An 18,988-nucleotide genomic window follows, 5' to 3' on the forward strand; every position below is an offset into this window, starting at 1 on the left:
ACAAAGAACAGCTATCAAACAATCCATACTGTTTATGCTTGTTTCATTTTTAAAAAGAGCCAACTGCCCAAAATCAGCCACATCTTTGAAGGCTCAGTGCAAATGATGTGAATGAGGGATTTTTTTAATTAGCCTTTGGCTCGGGTTCAGAAAATCCAGCCCTGTCTTTGAACGAGCATACTAAAATTTTCCATTTAACCAGAACCTTCACATCAATAAACTTTTGTTTGAATTTCACCTACCTCGTTCTATACTTTGACAGTAATCTCACTTTCATTTGCAGACAATCTATCATGCTCTTTTACTGCTCTCAGGAGGCTCAGAGTGTTAATAGCTCTTAGGAACCTTGAGATACAATATTTGAAGAAAGATCAGCTGGGAAGTTACCATCTGAACTTCCCTTCTCCATCTTAGAAACTTATCTTGAAATAAGGTCAAAACCAGTTAGGAATTGTACAGAATTTCTGAAATTAAAAAGCTAAAAAATAATAATAATAAAAAGTGATGGTGGTGTGGGCACCTCTCTGGAGGTGAGAACATGCTGTAAAAAAAATCCATGTACCTTAGAGTCTACTGAATCCAAGGTCAGTAACGAACCTCCCTAAACAATGTCACTGTCTCCTCTACAGCCAGGCTTCCCCCAGCCAAAAAGAAAACACAAGCAAACAAAACACTTCAGTATTACAAGTTCAAAAGTAGCCTTCCAAGTTACAAACAAATTCATTACTGTCTTCTTAAGTTGAAGGAAAACTGGCTAAGATAGACAGCTTTGCAGACAAGCAAAGAGGTGAAGCTGAGATTTTTCAGGTTCTTCTATAAGAATTCCAATTTTAAGATATCACCTATACTTTTTTAATGGAATTTTTAGGAGCTCCCATGTAGCAATAGTGACCTGTTGCACTCTGGAGAATAGATAGTTATGGGCTAGTCTGGACTAGGATTCACATAAGGTCGGCAGCAGAGAAGCTGGAATATATTTTCAGCTTTTGTTTACAGACTGTCTTTGAAAAGATCATTAAAAATCTTCCAAATTATTTTTAGAACTTCAAAATTCATTTTTACTGACAAGAATTTTGTTGATTAATTTCATCAAGCTGGCATTTGCTCTTTATAAAGGCAATGCAGCTAGAGGGTTCTCTTGACTCAACAGTCAAAAGCACTTGCTGAAATCATTCAGATCACATGAAGAAGAAAACAGGCTGAATGAACATACCAGAAATGCATGACTATCTGTCAAATTCATGACCATCTACACTCAAGAGTACCTGTAAGGTTAGTCAAGATTCTTAATCAGTTGCTTGTCACCAAAAAAAATGGAGCTAGCAATAGAATAAAAAACACAAGAGTTGAATAAATTCTTTTTAATTAAAATGATGAGTGAATAAATTCACTTTAAAAATATATGTATATTTCAACTACTATATCAAATTAGAAACATGCAAATTACAAAACAAAAGTCTCTACTCAGAGCAAATCACTTAACAGGCATTGTCACAACACTTGATTTCATGAAGTAGTCAAATGAAGCAATCACACGAAAAACATTTGAGCAGTTTTCCGAATGCTATTTCGAAAATTCCCTGCGCATTTTTGCTCCAGACATTTTCTGAAGCATAAAAGGAACATACAATTTATTCCAATTCTAAATGAAATCTTTCTTTACTGTACAGGTTCAAGCTCATATCTAGGACAAGCAGGATGTTTTTTTTCAAAGCACTGGATGGGATAAAGTACTGAACCCACAGCTCAGCAACTTACAACAGTAAAAAAGCAGCTGCACTGTTTAGAATACACTTATATAAAGTAATCCATTCTGTAATTGACTTAATCTTGTAACAAAAGGTATTATTAAGACGAAAGCCTGAAATTTTTACAACAGAAAAACAGGCATATTTGTAAAGCGTACCTTTAGGTGACAAGGAGGTTTTAGATAAATTTAAATGTTTCAGTCCCTTTGGAAGTTTGGCAAACTGGATGCTTAAAGATGATACACCTGGTGGGGAATAAAGAGAAAGCAGAATTTTTCAGGATATTTTCGGTTCAACCATGTGACCTCATATTTTCCCAGCCCTTCCGAGAGCAGCCAGCAATTACACTGGTATCAAATTCAGAGCAGAGCAAACACTGTTAGAGGAGGAACTGTACTCACCGTAGGGCTCAAAATTATACTTTTTGTGATAATAAAATTTTGAAATTACTGATTTTGTCAGGATCCCTTCTTTGCTAACCACTGAACACACAGCGAACTTTGTTGTCACTGATGTACTTCTTAGTTTAGAAACTATATAATGCACACACACTTTTGAGAAGGAGTCAAAGGCAAGATATACATGTCCAACAGTTAGTAACTGGGAATTCTGGAACCTTTATGGCTTGGCCAAAAAAAAAAAAAAAAAAAAGTAAAAAGCAGCTAATAAATAAATAAACAAACCCCAACAGTGGTAGTTCACATGAAACTTCAAAACTTTTTGTTTTAAAAGGAAGCAATATCAAAGCAAGAGAGACACATACATATTAGCTAACACTGACCTCTCTTCCTCAAGTAACCCCCCTCTTTGTTAAATACAGGAATAAGAGGTTGTTCAAAAAACACAGATACACACCAGTCAGCTGAAATAGTCCTGTGGAAGAGTATGCACTCCACATAAAAGAAACTATGATACAGGTACAGTGGCTGAGGACTTTCCCTGAAAACCTGAAACCTCCACCAAGTTATAATGGCCCCTTATCTTACTTCATTACAGCAGTCTGTAAGTTACCAGCCAGTACACAGACTTGGAAACATCACAATTGTTTGGGATCAAAAACAGTAAAAAATGATTAGGATGCTGACTACTTCAGCACAAATCCAGCAAAAGAAAAAATTGTCTTTTCATTAAAGCCCCTTCTCATGGTATCCAAGTTCCACAGTCCATAAATATAATCCCCAGTTTAAGAAAGACTGAAATTTGATTAAGAAAGCACATCCTAAATAACAATTGAATCACTTTATGAAATATTTATTATAGGATTAAATCAACATAGAAACTCAAGTCTTAACCTGAGTGTGAAATATAGTCCTCTATTGCAAATCACTTGGCACGAAAAGAGGAAAGAGAAGCAAGTAAAGCCTTTTACTTGCTCCAAACACAATTAAATAAAAAAGCTGATACCGTTCTCCACATAAGCAGACATTAAACAGGCTGGTGGTATGTCACATACACGTTTACTCTACTTTTACCATGTTCTACTATCAATAATGAAAGAGAACGTATATATATTGCTGACGTGAATTTTTTTGTTGCAGGGTTGTTGTTTTTTTTAACCTTCTGTGTAAAAGCATATTGTACATGCTGGTCAGAGGTGCATCTTCTATGCAGCTTAAAACAACATGCTGTACTTTATTTGTATTGCCAAAACACTAGATTGATGATGTCTTGGCATCATTTACTGTAAAACACAATGGTAACGATGTCTTTAACTTTCTGCAAGAATGCATCAAGTCATATTAACAGGAATTTCATTCCTAGCTTGCCTACTTCAATAAATAAATACATCTTTTTAGCTCCTCTGAAGGAGAATCAATCTATCTTAATACAGCCTCAGAATTTAAATTGTGATTGATTGTTTGTTCTTGTTCAACTGGTTTAGTCACAATACATAGTTCCAAACTCAAGGTAGAGTTCTGCTGGCAAAAGAAGTGAAAAAGGAGTACAACGAGAATCACTAAGGACATCGTAAGTGTAATATTTGTTACAAAGCGTTTTGGGTAAGAGGTGCAGCAAGTAATTTTACCTCTCCATCTTTACATTTAGCAAACAATCTACATACTTCCTGTCACTCCATCAAAGCTGAAGAATTTTAACATCTTACCAGCACTGGGGGAGAAGTATCTGCTATGTTTTAAGATACAGGAATCAGGTGCAGAAAAGATAAAGTCTGGTAACTCAGGCCCTAGGATGCTCTTGAAGCAAGCCATTTTTGTTAACCTAACAGAGCTGAGCTCTAATAGCAGAAGTAGACTTCAACACATCCAACCACATAGATTTGTTTTCGAGTATTTCCAAACTTTAGCTTGTTTTTGTATTATTTTTCAGAAAATAAGATCCTAGTAAAGTGAAAAGCAAAACTTCCATCACTTCAGCACGACTAGATTTTAAAGACAAGATTAGTAACAAACTTTCCAGGTATTCGCCTCACAAAAACTGACAGTATTGTTAAGGGAAGCTAATCACAAATTAAGAGGCTGCTCTCGGTGCAAAATCATAGCTTGTAAACACGGCTTTATATTTCAAGTGAAGCTAGGTCCTATGTCTGAGTTAAAAAGAACACACTTCTCATGCTATTCGAATACAGACAGCTGCACTAATATAATAATATAATGTCTTTTTGGTAATCAATAACATACAAACAGCTTAGTGGCTTGTGTTTGTTTTGTTTTGTTTTTTTTGGTCTAAGCAAGGGACAAGGATAGGTTCTTCTCCATTATTCACACAGATCAGTGTTGTTTTCCTCATTAACAAAATAATCTGGTTGTACTCCTAGAGCCCGAAGAGGTGACTTTTCTGGATATATTTTCTAAAATCCATATGTTTACATAAATCTTCATTATGCAAGCTTCTACCTGTGAAATGATCGCTGCCCCTTCGGCTTAATAAAATCAAATCTAATTTGCACTCCGTGAATATCAGATCAAAGGACATGAAAATCCGTCTTAAACTAGAAAACTGTAATATTTGCACATTGCAATTATAGTTAATTTCCTTTTAAGTACCCATATAACTTGGGTAATTCTCTAACTAAAAGGTCAAACCATAATTGGATATGATAGAAGAGACTGAGATAATGATAAATTTCTACTAATTTCTCCAAGTTGTACCTTCTGATTTTTTTTTTCAATCTTGTATGTGGCTACTCCAAAATTGCTTGAATAAATGGCTTTGCTGTAAAGAAAGTACCCACACTGATATGCTTAAAAAATATCCCTGCATTGTAGAACAGCTATTGAATGCTTTGGTCACTTGTTTTGCTTCAAGATTTAAAACAAACGAACAAAACAAAACAAAAAACATCAGAAAACCAACAAACAACAAAAAGCCCACCACCAAACCTAGTTCTTTTTAAAATAAACCTTTCATAAAACACAACCTAAATACACTTCTTTAAAAGTAGAATCAATAATATGACAGCCTTTTTTCCAACTTGCAAGAGAAAACATTGAATAATACAGTTAGGCCTGCAGCACACTGCAATAATAATGTTCTGCAGCAAAGCATTGGCTTTCACATGATATGGAGTTCTCAGGAATCAGGCAAGAGATATTCAGAAGAGTTTAGCAATTCACATGAACAATTTTAAATGAAAAACTACTCAATGTATTAAAAGCAAAAATATTTTCATACTTGTTTCTGGTAAAAAGGAGAAGAGATACAAAAGAGGGAGAGGAAAAATACCCTTTGCATCTTTTTTCCCCTCACTGAAATGAAGAAAAAGGAGACACTCCTACAAGACCGTGTTAACAACATTCTGAGTCAGTCAGGTTGTAAGCAAAATGAACAATTTTTCCATTTTGAATCATGTCAGCCAAGAGACTGGAAAATTTTGTCAAAACAAACCAAATAAAACAAGAAAAGGTTCACTGCATAAAATTTCTATTTTACTTCTGGCCCAACAGGAGCACACAAGCTAGTCTGATCCCAAGAACATGATGTGCTTGGAATGCATTAAGTGAAACAAATGGAAATCTCACGTGGGCAGCGCTGAAGGGTCAACGGCAGACTGAAAGAATGTAACCTTATTTTAAAAAATAAATGCCCTGGGTGAAAAGAGAGCAGACAAGAGAGGGGAATGATTTGATTTGATATGTACTGAAATCATGCCTAGCAGTGGAGAAAAAGCTGGACTATTCAGCTTGATTTTTCATCTTGCAGAGTCAACAGTATTCAGCTACAGAAGGATGCCAGCTATGTAAGTACTACAGAACATCGCAAAGAATTGGCAACATTATGGACTAGAACAAAGCTGAAAAAGAACAGCTTCAATACCAGAAATAATTATGGAATTATGGCTAAAATAAAAAAGCAAAACCATCAGGAAAATATAATCCAAGCAACAAAGTTGTCTCACACTTCAGCTTTAAAGTGATTATATTGCCTTTAAAAATATACATGTATAAACCATTTTATTTTCTCTCTAGCTCTAAACATTCACTGCATTCCATCTTCTTTTAAAAGAAACCTCTATGAAAGTGTAATGAAATCTAATGAAATCCACGGTTGGTTTAAGACATTTAAATACTTCTCCACAAGCTAATGGATATGTAATAACCAAAAAGAATAGCAATTCTCAGTCATTTGTGAACAACAGATATTTACAATGGCATTACACACAGAACAATAACCTGTTATTCGGGCAAAGCTGAATGGAGCAGCAGTAATCCCCTTATTACATTTGTAGAAAGAGGAAAAGAGAAATGTTACAGTACCTCGGTCTTCAAGCGGATTGCTAGCAAGGTTGATTGTATGGAGTCCTGAGTTGGGATTGTGGGCTAGGGCACTGGCTAGTTTCTGTGCAAAATCTCTGGAAGAAAAGAATACAGAGGGAGAAAGAGTTCTGTTGTCTCCTCTGTCAACAGCACAATCAGAGGCTTAAAAGTGCCAAACAACTAGCAGACAGAAGAAGCCAACTTACCCTACTGATTCTTCACAGTTTTAAACAATGCTTATCTGGCTAATTTGCTATCTTTCAAAGCAGGTTATATTATTATTTGTTTATTCTGTAATGTAAGAGACTGAAGGTCACTCTATCAAAGCTCAAGCTACTTTTGATAAAGATCTGATGGTATCAAATAGGAATTACACAGATTTCTGTCTTCTCCATGCAATGCATGGGTGGGACATATATGTTAACTTCCATACCATTATCTCCCACACTCACAAAGCTAATCCTCCCCCCTCCAAGCTTGCAGCAACTCTACCAACACTCAAACAGACAGGCCTTGCAACATATCGGAAGGTCAACAAAGCAAGGGTATTCTGATCTTGTAAAACAGTAGGAACAGCTCTCTCAAAGAACACCAGGACACTGAAACTGGTCTTCGCTTGTTTCTTTTTACATTGAGAAGCATCAAGATTGACCACAGACCCAGCAATGTGTGCCGAGAGAGACTGATGAGATGTCAGGTTGCATAAAGCCCCTAACAGCCAGGTCATTTAGCACAGATAGCTTTGAACTTTCAACTAAGTGTCATAGGTAGCTGTAGAGCATGACCAAAATCCACTTCCCCAAAATCCTGTTCCAAATCCACTTGAGAGGCAAGGGAATGTTACCCTCTCTGAGAGCATTCTGCTGTGGCTGGACTACCACTACTCACAGTATTAAGTTCAAGGCTGGCTTGGTTTTCCTACATGACAACACTGACAGAATCTGGTGGAGACATATTCCACACTTTATGTTAGAAGGCTGTTGGCTGTTATCACCTCTAAGCCAATTCCTCAAACCTGTCCTTGTACCTACTGGGAAGCATTCATGTATTAAGGGCCTAACCCTACCATGCAGTTATGTTAATCTGAGACCATACTTTCAATGTTCTTGTAGTTGATCTATGTTAGACATTGAGTTAAGAATCAAAAAATATCCCTTGAGCTTCCTTCACACAGCAACCTTCTCTCTCTTCCATGCTCTGGAAAAGAGTGGATATTGGACAGTTATAGCCTCATAGCTTTGGGCTCTCTGTTGTTGCAAGGTGTACTCAAGTACAGAGACGTTCCAGGAAAGTTTAATTTCCCTTCGAAACCCCATTTCCTTAGAGGGACTCCTGAGGGCAGAACAGGTTCCAGTGCTGCAAATGCAGGATGATGAGCTGCCTTTAGGACAAGCATATTCTTATCCTGAAATACAAGCAGCATGTAAATACAAACACTCAACAATAAATTCTGTACTTAAATCTGTGCCACCTGACAGGCCTCGGGGTATCCTGCTTTGCTACCTGCTGCTTCTGCAAAACACTATGCATCTCCTGTAGGTCCTATATTTGCCAGCACTCTGTAGATACCCTCCAGCAGTTCAAATGGCACCACATGTCTACGCTAAGGCAACTGAATAAAGCCCAGAAAAGCACATTGAGTTTTCAAGTTCAAATAGATTCTTGTCATTATGTTATTCTTCCTACACCTCCAGACTTGTTTACAAGCTCTGCTATGGCTATTGACACCAATATAGGCAGGGTCACCAGAACATTTTTGACAACTTGGGTGTGTGCGAACTCTGTGGCAAAGGCACAGCATATCCATTGCCACCAGAAAATGGTAGATTACCTAATTTAGGGTGCGTTAAGTTCTAAAGTTTTCTTGTTTTGAAAAAAATGACACTACTAAACCTCTCTCTGAGCAGCCTCCGCCAGCAATGGAGGGATCTGGGCTCTGCTCACAGGTTGACTTCATTGACATTCCTTCCCTCTGTCCACTCAAAGTCCTAAAATCTATTGATTTTTATTTTATTTTTATTTTTTGGCTGCAGACTTCAGCCAGAGTGTGTAATATAAGCCTGATGCTTTCTACAAAGCATCAAGCTCACCCTGCATGCATCACACAGCCATGCTTGCATAAACTGAGGACACTCAGGCTTGGAGATAAAGCTTAGAAAAGGTCCAGTATAACCATACATGTGGGAGAGGAAGGATATTTCACCCAAGGTAAAAATAGCACGGATCAGGAAATCTCAGACAGAAATTCCTCGAGATCTGTCTAGACAACATCTCCAGAACAGAGAAACAGAGGGTGTGTGGGGGAGGAACTAAGGTGATGTAAGGATACTCAGAGCCCATCCAGCAGGGGAAGATGAGCTGCATGCAACACCTCTCTCAGAGGCCCTCCTCACGCCACTACAGGCACCTCTGTTCCCTCTCTGTTGTAGCAGCCATTCCCCGTGGAACAGGGCAGCAGGGGTCAGTGTGGATGGCGGTAGGGACAGCGTACAGAGTACTTAAGCACAACAAACTGATTATTTTTACCAGCTCTTACAGACAGGCCTTTCCAGACTGGAGAATCTTGTTATTTCATGGAAAAAAATATTCTGGTTATCACATATTCCCCCATTCCTCTAAAGCAGCTCATGGACATGTAACTCTTTTCAAGCTCACTTGTTCAAGTCACCCTGAACTACTCTCACTGAAATCTGGACACCACCTGCCACGATTAGCATCCTAACAGTTATCAAAACATTACTCTTTATGCATTAAAGCCATCCAAAATAATCTAGATTGCATTATTTAAGTCTGCTAAAGAAATAGCAATTGGAATGATATTTTCAAGAACATCTGAACTGGCAGAAATCTTATCATACATGGGGGCTTCAGTTGACAGCCCACTTTTCCCAACAGCAAGTCCACACTTGCCTAGTCCTGTGTCCTTACTACTACTACTGTATGACAGCTTGCTGTCCCATCAGCTGGGAGGATGACAACTATTTATGGATCCTTGTCCCACCCCAAATCACAGACATGAATGCCTCGAAGTAGAAAAGAATGCAATCATCTTAAACTGACCCTGCCACCAGAGGAAACATGCTCTTGCAGGTGCTCAGGTGTTTCTGAAAGCATTGATCTTGGTAGCTCTTTCTCAACACTGGCCTGGCAGTCTGTCACAGCTCATTAAAAATGGCTGGTCGGTGAGCTATGTGACATGAAGAAGCCCAGTAACAATAGGATTTCCTCCTAGCGAGCAGATATGATAACTGGCAAAACTGACAAATCGTCCTTGACAAAAACAGACAGACAGTGCTGATCAGAGCAGATACACACCAGGGCAAAACGCCAAACACTGTGCATGTAGATGGAGGCATGAAAACCAAAGTCACAGGTTGATTATCTGTCAAGTCGTGTTAAAACTGACACCAGCTCCAAGTAATAAGTCACTGTAGGCAGCATGCAGATGTAAGTCAATATATCTTTTGATATTCATGATTAGCACTGTGTTTTGTAGCACAAAGTGCAAGAAAAACAAGATTAAAATCAGGTGTTTACGTTTGAATGACAGCTTTTAAGGACACTGTGATCAGGAAGTTCGGGTGTATTTCCAAACGCCACCACAATTTTCCTGAGTCATTTAGGCAATTCTCTTCTAAAGGCATTTCAGTGCAAAGCCAATTTTAAAAAAGGGTGAAAAAAACAACAAACAATGGAAGAGGAGGCAAAATAAATGATACCACAGCATTTCCCTGTGCTTGTTTGCCTTTTTTTTTTTCTTTTTTTTTTCCTTTTTTTTTTTTTCCCTTTGGTATAATGCTCTGCTTCTCCCACTTTTCCACTACTTTGTTTCTTAACACAAAAATTCATTAGTACTAGAGCTTACCTTGTCTACATAGTCTTGGATGCTACTCTAACACTATAACAAGCTACACATACTTCCAATGGGGCTAGTTTGTAACTTGAACTTCGCATCTATTTGCTCTGAAGAGAAGAAGGAAAAAAATACCTAGTAGCTATAACTTACTGTATTTAAAACACATGCATTAAACTGCACATATTACCTCAACATGCTTTTCTTTTAAGGCTATAGCAAAGGATTAAACAATCATCTACTTTCTTGCCTCTTTAAAAAAAGTTGCTAAAGTAGAAGTATTACTACATTTGAACCACAAATGTAATCCTCAAAAGATAAAAAGAGCTTTCTTGGGAATGAAATCATAATGTGTTATACAAGATGGAATGATACACTTTTTAACAAAACCTTGAGCACTTTGAAATGACAAAAAAGTTTTCATGCTTCTCTTGGTAAGTCTACTTGGAGAGGAACAGTGTGAGCTGATTTAGGGTTTATGCTCTTATCCAGCCCATTTTGCTCCACTTAACCCAATTTTCCAGGCGGAATCTTAAAAAAATGTCAGTTTAGAGGGATTTTCTGGACCATAAGGAACCGCTAAAAAAACTAATAACATGTTCGTGACTACAGACTCCTCAGAAAAAGCTAGACATTAAGCCTGAGCTTTTTTAATGCTTACTCTGGCTAACACACATCACATCCTTTTTGCTGAGAGTAAGCAGTATCTAATGCAACATTTTGAAGAAATTACTTACGTTCTAAGCCCGGCATTCTCTAATACCAGTTCTTCCAATCGATTGGACCTACTCACCACTCGCAGAATCTGCTCACAGACATCAGTGGACTGCCACAAAAAAGACAGAAGAGTGTTAAAGAACACAAACATAGAACATACGGTTAGTTAGCTAATTATAAGCTGTACATCATAACAGGATCCGGTCTATGAACTGCTTCTTGTCCTACATAAATAAGAATACCAGGAACATCCCAAAGACAGTCAGATGGCTAGAGAGGACATCTGGAAACGACTCTCAGAAAAACAAAGGGCAAACTAAAAGTGAGTCATTTATGAAACAGGCCACCTAATCATAAGGGGCAGATTTTTTTTAATTACAGTAGAATACATTAGAAAAACACCAAACCCAGACCCTGTGGCTCAGAAAAACACACTCATGTAATTTTTGAAGAAATCTTATTCATATAGATGCTAATACCACAGAAAAAAATTACACCTAGTGCAATGGAAAATAAAGCCTGACCAGGAACAACAACCGAACACTGAGAAAGATGTTTTAAGGCTGACAAAAAGGAAACAAAAAATTCAAGAGCAAGAGCACTCTAGCTACATGTCCTCCAAAGATTGCTTAGGGACTAGCGTTGAAGGGTGACTGTATTTCAGCATGAGTTCTGCCAGCCTACACAGAATAAATCACATCTCATGATCATACTCCTGCTAAATTCTGGAATTTGCACAGACATTTACAAGTACCATGATCCAAACATAATAAAATGGTTTCCTTGCTGTGCTCATTCAGACAGAGATAAAACCTCAAGGTTACAAAAGCTATACAGTGAGCTTTGTATCTCATCACCTTTTATTATAATTTCTTATTTTGACTCAGTCTTTTTTTTCACAGCACACACTATCTCACACTCAGATGAAGTCCAAAGCTGATCTTTAGTCATGATCATGAAGTGCTGAAACTATTCTATGTCATCCACCCTTAAAATCTGGCATTCATACTTGGGATATCTTTGTCTCTAATGACAGTACAGCATTTTTGAACACTCTTTTAAACTAGCTGAAACTCCTAAAAAGAAAAAAAAATGCTCTAGCACACAAAGAAATCTTATTAATCCTTTACACAGTAAAGGTGACAATGTTTTCTAAAGATTGACAATTCAACTATCTCTCCAATTATATCTTTGCCTTTCATATTTTAATAATTCAGAAGATCATCATGGTGTTTCTGCAGCAGAGTGATTGCAAGTGGAAAGTTTCATGCATGCACAGTAAAAACACTACAGATCATGTCTATCAAACACAATGTCAGAGTGGGACTCACAAAGCACAATACATTCAATGGCCTCTGGATATGTCTGACCTCACACCGACCCTCAGCAGTATCCCTGTGGCATGGATTTACTGTCCAACAGTTTGTATTTTCCTGTATTTTTGACTGAAATTTGAATGTATGGAAGATTAAGGTTTTGTTTTGTTTTTTAAGGACCGATGCATTTTCAAGATTGACAAAGTTTATTTGCTTATTATATAAAAGTTGCTAAAAAATCGCCCAAATATCTTATTAAAATAAATAATATAAGAGAAAACAGTTTCTCAAACCACTAATTCCACCTGTAACTATTAGCTTTCAGGTTTAGTAGAAATAGCGTATTTTCATATATTTAAGAAGTCACTTAATTACTTATTTTCTTGGCATTTCCTTCGGTTGTCCAACTTGTTTCCCCACTTTTTACTTTTCAGAAAGAATGCTGTTGGGGAGGAATATCATTGTCACATGTCACTACATACTTATTACTTTAAAGGGATAGTTTCAGGCAACTGGGAGATAAAAATCATCAAGATGCGATGAAAATTACAAGAAAAGCCTGCTCCACGATGTGAGGTTAAAAAAAAAAAAAAAAAAAGAATCTAGGTATTTTCTAGGTATTTTCCTTACACTTCCAAAAAGCAACAGATATTTCTACTTGCTTTAAAGTTAGTCTCCTGTTTAGTCACTTTGTATTGTTTGAGGGAGCTGGTAACACCTGATAGAGCAGCTTTACAAGCTACCATTATGGCCAAATAAACTTTTCAAACTTTATTCATGTGAAATTTTGGCAAGACCTGGCTCTCAGTAGTGTTTCTATGGCATGAATGAACCATCCAACTTTTTATATTTTCCTGATACAATTAATGGAGAAACAATTTTCAATTTTCAAATAAGACTGCCCAGTCGTATTTACCTAAAAAAAGTTCACCTTAAAAAAATGCAATGGCATCCTCTAAGGCACTGCAGATATACAACTTCAATTTGTTACTTACTAATTTCAGATCCTTGGAGGACAGCTTTGTAAACCACTGATTATACTCCAGAGCAGCAACTATAGGTATTAAGTCTCTAGAAAAAGAAAAACACTTTTACACACATTTCATATAACTGTCAGTTTGGGTCATTTGAAACAGCCTCTTAAGTGCTCTTCATATCTAATTCCTTCTGCTTTTGCAATGCTAATTGACTGCCATCACTATTACAGAAAGCTCTGCCTTCCGAAAAAAAAAAAAAAAAAAAAAAAGAAAGAGAAAAAAAAGAGCGGCTGTGTGTCTTGCCTGAATTTTAATACAAATTTTTGACTGGCCAACTGACATCCATTCTAGCATGAATTTTTAAACAAGAAATTTGTCTGTGCTGCCATTCCTACTTTTAGCATTACTTTTTCTTCAGCCTCTGACATATTTAAGCTTCTTAATCACCTCTAATTATAATTGAGCGTGACGCTAAAAAGCTTTTTGGCAGTCTGATGATTTAATATAATCCCGTGACTGAATGCTTCTAGAGAACATATCCTTGTCTCATCTCTATAGTTAAATTCCCCTAGGAAGCAGGAGACCTGCAAAAGGATAATGCGACTTTCAGCACAAACCCTCCTTAATTGTAAAAGGGATTTCACAAATGAAATTCTAAATTATTCCCATTTTCTTTATTCCAAGCCTCTTAATTTGATCTGCTCCCCCTCTGATAAATTCCGCCAGTAACAGACATTGACAAATGCCATGTCTGCATGCCACCCCCCAGCAGAATTATTCATCAAGCACAGGGAGACCACTTAGCAGCACTGCACTTGGGTCACTTATACACAATGTATTAAATACATATATACACCCACACTCAGACTCAATAGTTACTTAGAAAACCCTTGCCTTTATAACAAAACAAACAGCTGTAATGTACGTGAATGTACATGATCAGCAAAATAGTGTCATGTGTGCCTCAGTTTTTGCAGGGAGAAATTTTAAATTATTAGCTTTTATAAGCTAGTACCACCCCCAAGCGTTTCACTCAGGACATATGCAGGTAGGCACTAAATATGCAGCACCTTTCTCACATCTTTTCCTTCTTCCTCTCCTTCACTTTCCTCCATGAACATTCAGACACTTCAGGGTGATCACTAAACACATAGCAAAGCCAAGAGACGTGGCAACATCATATGGACAAACCTTCCACAGGCTATATTGAGAACCGCGGTTGCTGCACTTGGAAGTACACAGAGGTGACAGTAAGAAGCTGTGGCACTCTGCAGCAAAAGACTGTAGCCTACCAACTGTGAAGCTCCCAAAAACACTTGTAGAGGAGATAAAGTGTGGAGTGTGTGGTGCCCTTCAAAGATTAAGCCTACCTTCCACGTTGTTTGCAGCAAGCATCAAGTCTCATTGTGAATTCATTTCTGTCACGGTAGTCTTACAAACTTCATCAACTATACAGATTTATTTCCACTTACCACCTTTTTTTTTTATTACACTTACTCTCTTAATTTTAAAGAAGTGATTGACTAGTGAGATGTTAGGGTGGGGAAAAAAAAAAAAAAGCAGAGGTGTTTTCTCCTTAGGCTGTGCAGGCAGGAACTTTGCTATGGAGTCAGGAATGCCTACACACAGGTTTGTTCCTCCTTTCTCTTCCCCTGGAGTGGTCAGGTGAGAAGGTAACGAATTAGCAGCTTTGGTGCCCCTCTTGCCAGTGCCTTTGCCTTGGAAATGGAATGAACATGAGAGTCGGTTTTCAGGCGTAATTTGGGTTTATCCTCCCAGTGGTAACCAGGCAGCCACAGCTTGTGGTGGATGCAGCGAGGCAAATGCTGGACAGGCTGAAGGCACTGTCATCATCCTGGTGGAGCAGTGCTCTTCGTGCTGTGGACAGCCACCCCAAAAGGGGCAGAGAGCACCACCAGTGGTTATATTTCAGCAGCGGGCAGCAGCTCAGTTCCTCCAAAGGAACAGAGGGACAACGCGCAGCAATTACTGGCTGCATGTATTTACACTACCAGGGAGCTGGTAAGCCAGCTTGGGTGGCTGGCTAGAGCCCAGTACCTCCTGGGCAGGAGGGTGACTGCAGGCAGAGCCTGCCTGAGGCTGTCCCTTTCTCTCCTCTCCTTCCGAGCCTGGGATGAAAACAGCCAAAGGACAGGGGGTGTTTGGAGTTAGCAGAAAAAAGCTGCTGCACTTTCAAGAAGTTAAAGAAATGTTGCTACAGCAGGACAGGAATATTTTAAAATAAATCAAGCCTGCTGATTTGCAAATTCTCATCTTTAAATAGTTTAGTCTTCTGCAGTATTCAAGGCCTGTTTGTTCAAACTTTAGACAAGCACAGATACTGGCGTACTTCTAAAACACCAACTGAAGGAAAAACCAAAAACAACAAAAAAACCACCTCCCTTCTTCCACATGCTTGAAGACAGTGGAACATCTGCCTTTCCTGCAGTATTCTGTCTAGAAACTTTTGTCTATCAAATTCTTCTTCACTTTACCACCCAATTTTAAAGAGAAAATTTAATAGTTAAACAAAGTTAAAGGAAGTTAAAGTTATATAGTTTAATTTTATTTTTAATTTTGTTTAAATTTTTGAAGGTGTTTCTTACCAATGAGGATTCTTTTGGAATTTACCTCTACTCCTTCTCTTACTTTAAACATATCTAACCTTATTGTACTTATTCTTGAGTTTTCCTTTTCAAAATGGTATACTGCTTTTTTCACTTTATTTCAATTAAATTCTAGATGTGGTACTAACAATGATCAGAATTCTTCTGCAATACAGTAAGAAAGAATGCTAATGACCATTTCCAAAAGCAGGGACATCTCCTAACATTCCCTCACCAAGTTATATTGAATTGCTTACATTTATTTATTAGTCTGCTTGCTAAATTACCATCCAGAATAAAGTAAGATTTACAGAATGTACAAAATGTAAATCTGTGCCATCTTAAATGAAAACAGATTTTGTTCTTCTGGAATGCAGAAAATCTCTCCAAGCTTCAACAACATTCAAACTTTGCCAGTGCCTTCACTTTTTTTTTTTTTTTTTTTGACAGTTCAGTCCCCCAGTGTATTTAAGATGACAGGAAATCTAAACAGTGCAAAGAAAAAAAACCTAACTAATCACACTTTTCTGACAATATGTTTGTGAATGTCCAAAGTTTTGAAGGCTAAAACATAGATGAAAATTGTGCTGCAGACTTAACTAAGTGCTATTTGCCTTTTTTTTTTTTTTTTTTTTTTTTAATGTTACACAATTATATGGTTCACAGCACAACATAACTTCAGATAAAACCTCGGAAGTCGTGTTCCCAAGTGGCAAGCCATGTTATGCACTCTGAGTGTCAGACACTCTGGGAACTTAGATTCATCTATAATTCATGCCATCTTATGTTGACCTCTAACAGAAATACTTTACAAGGGAAAAGCACAAATTGTCTATTTTTTGCAATGCATAGCCCTTTTATCTAGATAACTGAATATTCATCCTATCTCACTTCAGAGCTACTCCACAGCATGAAGTGTACAGTTTCAGTTATCTCAAAAATCAGGTGGACAAGATATACAAGTTTCTCAAAATCAAAGAAACATCGGCATGTTGTTAACGTATACTATTCTTTGCTAAATATCTGACAAAACACTTGCATACACTCTTGAATTATTTGGGATCTCAGATCCTAATTTACATTTGTAATGAATAACATATGGTTTTCACTTCCTAAAAAAAAAATATTTTTTCTTGAAAATTTCAATCTAGAACCTTTTTCTCAGTTCCAGTCCCAATACTAAGAAATTATAATCTCAAGTTGGCTTCTAACACATGTAAATGGATCTAAAGTTGTTTTGAATCTTTAGACTTACTTACACAATCATGAGGCATTTAATAAAAACTTTAATTAACAACACAAATATATTTCCTTGGTGATGTGAATTTTGTAAAGTATATTTCAATGAAAACCTTCAGTGAAGCTATAACTCACTTGAATTAGCTAAGATGCTTTAAATACTTAAAACACTTCTATTTTTCATTAATAAGTAGTATTTTTCACTCCTAATAGCTTGTTCAAACATTAAATTTCTATTGAAGATGGGTATCTGCAAGTCCCTTTTTCAAGAATGCCCTATGTTCTTCTCAGCACAATACTTCTAACCATTCTTATGTTCTTGTCCCACATTTGCTTGTGCTAAACAGTACTCCTTTCCTTAGCTTCTCTCCGCAAGGCTTAAATGACAAAATTCTTTGGCTACACCTGTCATAAAGCCCTGCAGTCTGCCTTGAGCTACCTCTGAATTAGCCAACATGGGTACTAACATCACCATGGAATTCAGTATGGACAGTGAAAACACCACAAAAGGTGAGTAAATATACAACTAATTTTTTTATATTTTTTATTTTTTGGAGGGGGGTGAGTTTACACACTATGTAGCTTAAAGCTGCAAAGCACGCTGAGCCAAAATACTCTTATTTACCAACCTCCAAGTTCAGCCTTTCTGTTGCATTTTAACATTGTACCTCTGACAGATTCTTAATTCTTCCCTTGGGTTTTCCCAAAGAAACAAACACACTGTCTTATTTACAGTTTCTTTAATTCGGCATTTTTCTTGTATAATGATTGATTTTAATTAAGACTCTTTACCATTTCTTCTTACTTAAATATCTTCAGATTCAGCTTTCATAGAATCCAATTTTCTCAGCCAGATAAAATCAGTAAACCAAATACAACACTTAGCTAAGTTTCAGCATCTTATAGTAAAATTACCCTCAATAAATGCCTTTCTGGAAGTACACATTTTTGATAGCATCTTTTGTCAGTGGAGAAACTACTGGCTGGGTTTCAGTTGAATAACTTAAACCTTCAACTGACTTGCTGAAAAAAATAATTTCCTTTACTGTATACCCCACGAGAAAGATTCTGAAAAAATAAATACTACATAATTTCCTTTTTTATTTTCCCTGCCAAATGTAGTTGCATGTTTTCTATCTGCTATCTTTTTGGAGTGCTTCCAGTAGCAAAATATATTTATCTCCACAATGAAATGTGCTCTTTATGGGGCTTTTGTGTAAAAACAGCATCTTTGTGCTGAAAACTAAAAATGCTATAGATGGTCGTTTCAGAGGTCTAGACATTCAAGTGACAGCTATGGGAGTATCAGACTTTAGCAAGAACAGGCAAATTCTATTGGAAGGACAGGTTAAGAGACAAGGAAAATTTGCTAAGTATTAGCATGATTACTGCATATTGTTTACCTGTGGTCAAGATGGCTGAAGTCTTGCAAATTCAACTCTCTTGTATCTTGTGTCAGATAGATTGTGTCAACATCCTGTTAAAAATACATAACCAAATACATCTTTATCAAATGTATTTCCTCCCCTCTCCAACTATTATGATTTATCTGCTCCTTCATCATTTGTGCAGTTAGCTGAAATGAGCTCCAGCGCAAGACTTGTACTTACCCACTGTACTTCTTCTCTGTAGGGAAATCCAAGCCAATCACACACACATGCATACATCTGCGAAAAGCCTCCTAGAGACAACCCAAGAGAGTATTTAACATAATCGTAAAACAAACAAAAAGACATCTAAAAGTATATTTTAATACTTAGTATTAAAGATACACCCAGACTTTCAAAACTCACTCTCTTTTTCTCTCAGAAGTGTGT

The 18,988-nt window shown here is 37.1% G+C and overlaps 1 protein-coding gene across 7 annotated transcripts in view; it reads right to left on the bottom strand.

Moving 5' to 3' along the window:
* The window catches only part of CARMIL1 (capping protein regulator and myosin 1 linker 1), a 186,813-nt gene that overhangs the window by 84,439 nt on the left and 83,386 nt on the right, over nucleotides 1–18,988 (bottom strand). For all 7 annotated transcript variants that reach the window (XM_035550592.2, XM_035550589.2, XM_035550590.2 and 4 more), the window contains 6 exons: nucleotides 18,782–18,852; nucleotides 18,575–18,648; nucleotides 13,345–13,420; nucleotides 11,054–11,142; nucleotides 6,464–6,558; nucleotides 1,907–1,993 (listed from right to left, as the gene is read on the bottom strand). In XM_035550592.2, the coding sequence (XP_035406485.1) occupies nucleotides 1,907–1,993; nucleotides 6,464–6,558; nucleotides 11,054–11,142; nucleotides 13,345–13,420; nucleotides 18,575–18,648; nucleotides 18,782–18,852 (492 nt within the window). The remainder of the gene's footprint in view (nucleotides 1–1,906; nucleotides 1,994–6,463; nucleotides 6,559–11,053; nucleotides 11,143–13,344; nucleotides 13,421–18,574; nucleotides 18,649–18,781; nucleotides 18,853–18,988) is intronic.

This window comes from Cygnus atratus, chromosome 2, assembly GCF_013377495.2.
Source record: "Cygnus atratus isolate AKBS03 ecotype Queensland, Australia chromosome 2, CAtr_DNAZoo_HiC_assembly, whole genome shotgun sequence".
NCBI classification, from domain to species: Eukaryota; Metazoa; Chordata; class Aves; order Anseriformes; family Anatidae; genus Cygnus; species Cygnus atratus.